Source organism: Lolium rigidum, chromosome 7, assembly GCF_022539505.1.
Source record: "Lolium rigidum isolate FL_2022 chromosome 7, APGP_CSIRO_Lrig_0.1, whole genome shotgun sequence".
NCBI classification, from domain to species: Eukaryota; Viridiplantae; Streptophyta; class Magnoliopsida; order Poales; family Poaceae; genus Lolium; species Lolium rigidum.
The window spans coordinates 78,004,213-78,012,368 of NC_061514.1; the positions used below are offsets into that span (position 1 = coordinate 78,004,213).

The 8,156-nt window shown below is 43.3% G+C and overlaps 1 protein-coding gene across 1 annotated transcript; it reads left to right on the forward strand.

Moving 5' to 3' along the window:
• The first annotated feature begins 2,498 nt into the window (after positions 1-2,498).
• On the forward strand, positions 2,499-3,553 carry LOC124673687 (peroxygenase-like). The gene is made up of 5 exons (XM_047209715.1): positions 2,499-2,652; positions 2,755-2,840; positions 2,948-3,042; positions 3,139-3,264; positions 3,377-3,553. The coding sequence occupies exons 1-5, from the start codon at positions 2,577-2,579 to the stop codon at positions 3,528-3,530; spliced, it is 537 nt and encodes a 178-aa protein (XP_047065671.1). The 5' UTR covers positions 2,499-2,576; the 3' UTR covers positions 3,531-3,553.
• The last annotated feature ends 4,603 nt before the right edge of the window (positions 3,554-8,156 follow it).

Consider the following 8,156-nt stretch of genomic DNA (forward strand, 5'->3'; position numbering starts at 1 on the left):
GACAAATTAAAAGAATATGTGTTTATGTTCAATTGTCAGAAAGGAAAATGGCCCATTAAATACTTGGGTACCCTTGTATGTGCCAGAAGACTGTCAGTAGCTGAATTACAATTCATAGAGGACAAAGTGAAAAAGAATATGGGGGGTTGGATGGGTAGCACTTTATCCATTGGTGGCAGGTTGATTAAAATTGATGCTTGCTTGTCCAACATTGTTGTATACCAAATGTCTATGAGACTCCTCCACAAAACAAATGTTGAAAATATTTCAAGACCCATTAGAGCTTTCTTTTGGGCTGGAGCTGCTGACAAAAGAAAATACCACTTTGTTAAGTGGAGATGGATATGTAAACCCAGAAGCAAAGGAGGCCTTGGTGTGAAAGATCTGTATAAATTTAACATTAGCCTCATGTGCAAGTGGTGGTGGAAATTGGAGAATGATGAAGGATCCTGGAAGAATTTCGTGAGGAGAAAATATCTGGGAGATGTTGGAATTTACTTTAAGAAACACAGGAGTGGGGACTATCACTTGTGGTCAGATATGTTGCATGTTAGAGATATATACTTATGTGGAAGAAGAATGGCAGTGGGGAACAGTTGTAGGACCAGCTTTTGGGGAGATGCTTGGTGTGGCCACTCCTCTCTAAAGGACAAATTCCCTGAAATTTTTGACATTTGCAATGAGCAGAATATCACTGTGGCAGCTGCAGCAAAGCTTGGCTCGAGACTATCTTTCAGAAGATGGATGTCTGCTGGGCTACAAGAACAGTGGTGTGGGCCGGTTAATATTCTCAATCAGGGGACCTTGACAGATGCAGTTGACAGGCCGAGATGGAAATGGACAAAGAATGGCCAATTTACTGTCAAGAGCTTGTACAAACAGTTATGCAGGAATGGTGTTGACAGATCCTTCAAGCATCTATGGAAGAGTAGAATTCCACTAAAAATCAAAGTATGGATGTGGCTGATCTGACACAATGCCATAGCAACAAAAGACAACCTGCTGAAGCGAAATTGGATTGGGAACCCTACTTGCCATTTTTGTTTTGCCCATGAATCTATTTTACACCTCTTTTTCTCTTTTCCTGTAGCAAAATAGCCATGGATCATGGTGGGGATGGTTGTGGGAGTCCAAACTTGACCTGGATCCTTTGCACAGTTCTTATGGTGGATGCAACAACACTCCTCTGCCAGTCGCAATGTCCAGATTGCTGGATTGACAGCGATTTGCTGGACCATTTGGAAAGCGCGTAATAAAGCATGTTTTGAGAAAAAATTCTCTAAAAATCATGTTGAGCTAATCTATCAATCTGTGGCTTTATGAAATATTGGGCAGGTTCTCATATTGCAGCTGAAGCCTCACAGCTGCGACAAGGTGTTGATGCTTTGCTCGATCTTGCTGTTAGGGATGCTAATAGAAGAACTGATGCTGCTGGTGCAAGTAATGTTCCTCGGCTGGCGGCTCGCTCTGATGGTGACATGGAGATCGATGAAGAAGAATCGGAGGACGCTGATAACCTTGGAGAATAGACATTTGATGTCCCGTCGGCAACGGGTCCTTTTGCCGGTGATATGTGGAGAAGAAAAACTTCCGTTTTAACGTGTGTTGCCGTTTGCTTCAAAAACGCCCATGTAACAAAACTCCTAGCTATCTCTACGTCGAATACTACTGTTTAGATGTGCGGTGATCACCCTTCCTTCTTGTTGTTTTTGAGCTTTTGCTGGTAGCAGCTCCCCCGTGGGTGTGGAGTTGTATATATCATAGGGAACCTGACTCTATTTTTGGTTATCTTCTGGTAATGAAAATCAATCCCGTTGTGGATCACCTGGAAAAAAAAGATACGAATTGTCTTCAACTTTTTTTTTGCGAGGAAAATTGTCTTCAACTTTGACAGTGGGTTATACGCTAATGTAACACACACTTTACCGACAGATATCGATGGTTCATCAATATAAATTATAAAGAGCCCCGAAAGTTATACAGATTACAGGAAATTTTGTTGATTTCGTAGGCCAACAAACGTTTTCCCGATCCATGCAAAAAAAATAAAAATAAAAACGTTTTCCCGATCAGGATGCTCACGATCAAAAAAAAAAAAAAAAAAAACTGTACTGCCTAACATTTCCGTATCAAGCAGATCGACCGACCGCAGTCAAAAAATATCTTACACGGCACGTACCGACGTACGGCTTCTTGACGGGTGTGATGCAATTAATGTCCCGTTCTGTGAACAATGTTAACAAGGACGGAAAACGGCTCTTCCGGAGATACAGAATGCCACAGCACGGGCTAGCTCAGCGAAGATTTCCGGCGGCGAATCACGACGAGCCAGCTCACCTCTCATTTCTTCACGTGCGTACCAATCCTACACCCTTCTCCCTCTAGCTCGATGCACACAGACCGTACGTTCGTGTGCTTCATTGCTCGTGTCTACTATATATATAAGAAGAGCTGAGCGCGCTAGAAATTGAATCCATCACAGTTGCATACGGCTGATCCCTCTGTTGCACCGTAGGTTGCTTCCTTGCCTTGTCTTGCCTGGTTGAGCCGGAACGTGTGGCACAGAGAGCGTCGTCATGGCGGAGCAAGCTAAGGCGCCCACCGAGGCGATGGCGACGGCGTCGTCTATCGATCCCTGGGAGACTTACGGAGGTAAGGCATGGTGAGCCGTATATCGCCTGTCCGAGATTCATCTAAGTGCAAAGGGCTCAATTATACACTGGTTTGCCAATCCAAATCTGGTACCACTTCCAGGAATGCGGGCGCTGGGCTTCAACGTCATCTTGTCATTCATACTGGCAACTGTCTTCAATGTTGTTTTCAGCTATCCAACTCTACCTGTAGGTGCAACTTTTTTTGTGTGTACAAACTTGAGCAACAACTTCCTTCCCCCGCACGGCATGCAAAGCTCTTATATATATATACATCTTGGCATTTCATGACACAGAGCTGGATACCATCTCCCCTATTCCCCGTACACATCAAAAACATTCACAGGGGTAAGCATGGCAGCGATTCCTCGACTTATGACACGGAGGGGAGGTAACTTGAACTCTGGATCTGCCCCAAACTCGTTCACACAAAAAAATATGTCGGCCAGTTTTTAAAAACCTACTTCAAACTGTGAATGAAACGTAGGTTCATGCCGGTCAATTTTGCGAGTATCTTCAGCAAGAACGCCCGCACCGCAGCGGACAAGCTCACCTTGGGTGAGATCTGGAGGATGACCGAGGGCAACCGGCTGCAGTACGACTTCTTCGGATGGTGAAACGCTCGAGAATTTTCATTTGATTTGCTTTAACCGTTTGATTGAGCTGCTTCTGCTGGCACAGACGCTTCCTTCCTAACGCCCGAGCCTGAATTTATGTGTTTTCAGGATAGCAAGCAAGGGGGAGTGGATATTGCTGTACTTGCTCGCGAAGGACGACGAAGGGTTCCTTCCGAGAGAGGCTGCTCGCCGCTGCTTCGATGGGAGCTTGTTCGAGTTCATTGCTCATCAAAGGAGGCAAGCACACGAGAAGCAGCAGTAGACTGTCACTCTCTTATCCTGGAATGTCTTCATATATACTAGCAATGATAGGCACGGTGGCACGCCGCGCCATATGGTGGCCAATTGATATAATTAATTTTTCTGGTATTAGTACCTGAAGCATCTAGAAGAAAGGAATTGTTCTATGCTTTTTCATGTGATTAGAAAAACAAACGCACCTCCCTGGGGGATATTTTATCTGTATTGACAACTCAAACATGTACATATCATTATACCTTCATAAAGTAAGCTTGAAATGTGTGAACATGTCTATCAGCATAATAACGGAAACTAAGTCAGCTCTTTGGGTACAAATAGCACTGGGAGAAGAGATACAAGAGACTACAAATTCTAGACAAAAAGTCCAGATACGATATTATCTGCAGCTAAAGCTGGAGAAAAAAACATATTACCGAATAGAACTAAATTTAGTACAAAGCATCAAAAGACCTATAGCTTTATGAAGACTCTAACAGGAGAGACAAATGCTGAAGTTGCATGATCCTGGCGTTTCCTTGAAACAAATATCGCCATGAATATACTTTTCACACAATGTATAGATGAAAGAGCTGGCAGGGACTTAAAAAATATAGGGGGGGGGGGGCATAAGACTCAATGACTTACGTTGTTTCTTATGGTTTGGTGCAGCAGACACTTAATAAACACCATTCAATTAGGCATTTCATATGGACCACCGCAACTATACCAATCAAGAGCATGTAATGACATCCAAAGGTAAAGGAGACACAATGGTACCAACACAAAAATGACTCGCCTTCCTCCTTCACCTCTATCTCATCGTTACTGTATTGCCACATGAGCTACAACACCAAAATATAGAGAAAACTTTAACCGGAGATAATAACATCACCCAAGCCGAGCAGACATCGATATCTCATTTGATGAAACTGCCATCTCCAGTGCCTTGGGAATAATGAATAAACGCAAAGCAGGTAAAGAAGAGAAGGAAGAGGGAGGGCGGTGTGTATTGTGCAGAAAACTTGCACCCATTTAGACATCTCATTTGTACCTTCTAGTTGTAATTGATAGAAAAAGACCAACTCATAAACTACAATTTTTTATCTATGCACAACAGTGGAACTTTATGCATACTTATAATACAAAAGTAAGATGTGTCCATGCTAGGAACTGGAGAAAAAATAAGCATGAAGCCAAACAAAGATAGCCTGAAGTCTTTTCTGAGAAGATTTGTAGTACTGGACAAAGTCGATGAATTAGTCTACAAAGATAGCATGAACCTTCTTTTGAGCAGATTTGCAGAACCCACAAAGCATTGCAAGCGGCAAGTTCTCAGATTAATTTGTCGACTTGCGCAGTAAATAGTTGTTGACCGTCACAACACCAAATGGTGAGAAACATAAAATATTATGAAGCACATCATAAAAGGATGCATTTCTCAGAATTCAAAATTACTACATTTATGCTCCCTAATTAAGGAACAAGTATCAACATAATTCAAAAACAAGGTGTAGAGAATATATGACTACATTTATGCTCCTATGTACCATAATTTCTAGTGCCCACAAGAAATTGGAAAAAAGATTGTAGTTGTTGACGTAGTGACGGTTATCATTTTGGTGAACTTCTACTGATTTTCACTATGCTTCCACCTCTTGTTCTGACCATCTGGGTAAACTTGTACTGTCTAATGGTAACTATGGATTAAGTGGTCCAATTAAGGATGAAGTAGCAGCACAATCAAAAAGCATGGAAACATGGAGTAGAGCACACATGATCACATTTAATACTCCTATAAATCATGAGTTCATGATTTTTAACAAAAACAACCTAAGGGTTCGGGTGTTGAATGCTACTAAAATAATAAAAAATGCAGTGACCTGGATCTTCATATTTTTTTCGAAAATAATTACATAGTTGTTATTATAGTTGCAAAGATAGTAAAGAATAAAATAGTCACATCCTTAGCCAAACAACCTTTCCCCCAAATATGTAGTGGCCATTGTTGTTTTAGCCCAGTGACTAAAGAGTGATGCGATCACAAACCATTGCACGATTGAACCAATGTAATCTTGCAGCAGTGAATCAAGCCCGAACCAACAGTCTCTTATTTAATAATTGAAATAGGCAATTACACGATTGAACCAATGTAATCTAGCTTGCAGTAGTGAATCAAGTCCGAACCAGTAGTCCCTCATTTAGTAAATGAAATAGGAAATTCTGCAACTTGCTTCGACCAACAAAAGTTATCTAAATCGAAGTTTCGGGGATTTCTTTTACGAAACAAAAAATATGTACCACCAAACGTCACTGAAATCAACTTGTACTCCGCTTTTAGTACATGTTGAAAACAGCTTAATGGAAATACAAACTGCATGTACAATATTATTTCTGGCAAGGCAAGTGACATGACAGTAATGCCAAATGGATCATGAGAACAGTACTGGATATATAAAACTAAATAAACTGACTATCTTGTAAAAACTCACAATGAAGTAGCTACTTACTGTGTCTACCAAGTTCCTTTTGCATGCTCATGCAGAGATGACCAACTCTATGGCGGAGGTACTACATGGTCTAGCCATACCGTGTTGCCGACAACATTTACTCTCCCAAATTGGCATGGTAAATTTGGCAACATGGTAGGAACTTCTTTTTGACTAATTGGTCATTAAGATGTGTCAACTGCTGTGGATTGGCTGGCTTGAGAGGATCATCTGAGAGAATTGACCTGGTACAGAGGAAACATATATTAGAATGTTGCAAGCAGGTAGAATTGAGCAGTAATACGTGTACTAAGTCCTATACAACAGCTTCTGCCTAAAGCTCCCTTTGAGACGCTTATGCTCCCTGAGATCTAAGTCCTATACAAAACACAATAATTCGTGTATATCTGTAAATCATATGCTAAAAAGTGCAACAATCAAAAGAGCCATTCAAAAAACAGCATCTCCTACAGTACCGTGAAAATGATTAGAATTGAACATTATTTTCAGGAAAATGGAATTGTTTAATGCTCAGCAGCAAACTCGTACTTAACTTTCCATTGATTTCAAAGAATCACACGTAGCGTAGTCTCCTGGTCTGGTCTCGCAACAGAAACAGATCCCATGAAGCTATCAGGCTATGGTTACGACACATATATACGTGGGCACAACTGAAGTTCAAGATCTGGTTATTACAGTTCTGTTTTGGTGTGCTAGACTGCTAGCTACTGAAATTTTTTAGCAAACAGATTTCAGATGGAACATCTAAGAAATTAAAATGGCCATTTGGTGACCGGTTTCAGAAGATGAACAAGATCATACATAAAATTATCAACACAACTATCTAAACTTTAAGCTGCAAACAAAGTTAAACAAAACATGGTGCATACATAGCTCCAACCTCATTATACACTTTTTATACTATGAACAATTAATCGTACTTTTTAGAAATTAAATATGTACTCCGTTAATCAAATGCAACTGAAAAGAAGACTTATCTCGAATTTTGCCCAAGAGACGTGCATCATAGCCACGTCTGGACTGCGCTGACTTCCCTAATGCTCTCCCATGTCCTAGCGTGCCAGTTCCCACAAGCTACTGGAGTACTAATCTGAACCTAGAATAGGAGATGAACAAACACAAAAAAGGGAGCATCAAATTAACCAGGTCTTTCAACTGATGTAACTTGTAAGTCGTGGATGGAGAATTCTAGGCAGATGTGCACCTGACCTTGCATCTTTTTTCTTATCTCGATCAGCAACTGCAAAAGGTATCGCTCACATGGACATGACAGAGAGCACACCAGGGAGGACCTGAGCCGCAGCGGCGGCAGTGAGAGAGAGATGGAGGGAGAAAGCTGGGCGCCGCCGCCCCCCTTGCCGCCGGTAGACGCCGCGGCCTCCGCCCCGCCAATGGATCCCCTCCCCTACGTCCCTTTCCACCAATGGATGCGGACTGTGTCGTGGCATCGTGGTGACGTCCGTGTGGTGGCTAGACGATTCTTGACGAAAATCAACAGATTTTAGAGGAGCTGAAATTTGGAAGGAAAATCAACCAGGGGAATTGCCAGTTGCTAGACAGGGTGGAGAGAGAAGGGCACCTCCATTTGCCAGGCAAAGCGGTAGTAGACGGCGGCGGCCATCGGGCCATGGAGGCGGGGCTGGACATCACCGCTGACAGCAGGTACATTCGCCGCGCCGACTCCTTACTCGTGTTGCGCTCCATCACCGCCGTCCGCGCTGCCGCCGTTGGCTCGTCCGTCTCGTCCACCTCTGCGGCGTCGGCCTGCCGTTGTTACAGACGGGCAGCGCGGCGCGGGGGTAGGGCGCGTGCCAAGAGCGAGAGCAGCGTCAAGGCGAGTCGCGGCGCGGAAGACCAGGCAGGTCGGCCGGGGATGTGGCTCGCTCGCAGGTTCGTCGGCAGGAGCGAAGCACCGCGTGGCCGTGTTCGCGAGTCTATCTGGGAGGCCCGTGGGATGGAGATTGGTGGAGAATTCAGAGAGAAGAAGACAGGAGAAGGCACGTGACACAACATGTGTCCGTAGATGGCTGAAACGAAACCAACATATCCCACCACGTGTGCCTGGACGACCACCGCTTTGACCAATCTACACAGCTCCAACACTCTATAGAGACAAAAATAAATGCTGGCTCTGTGGCCCA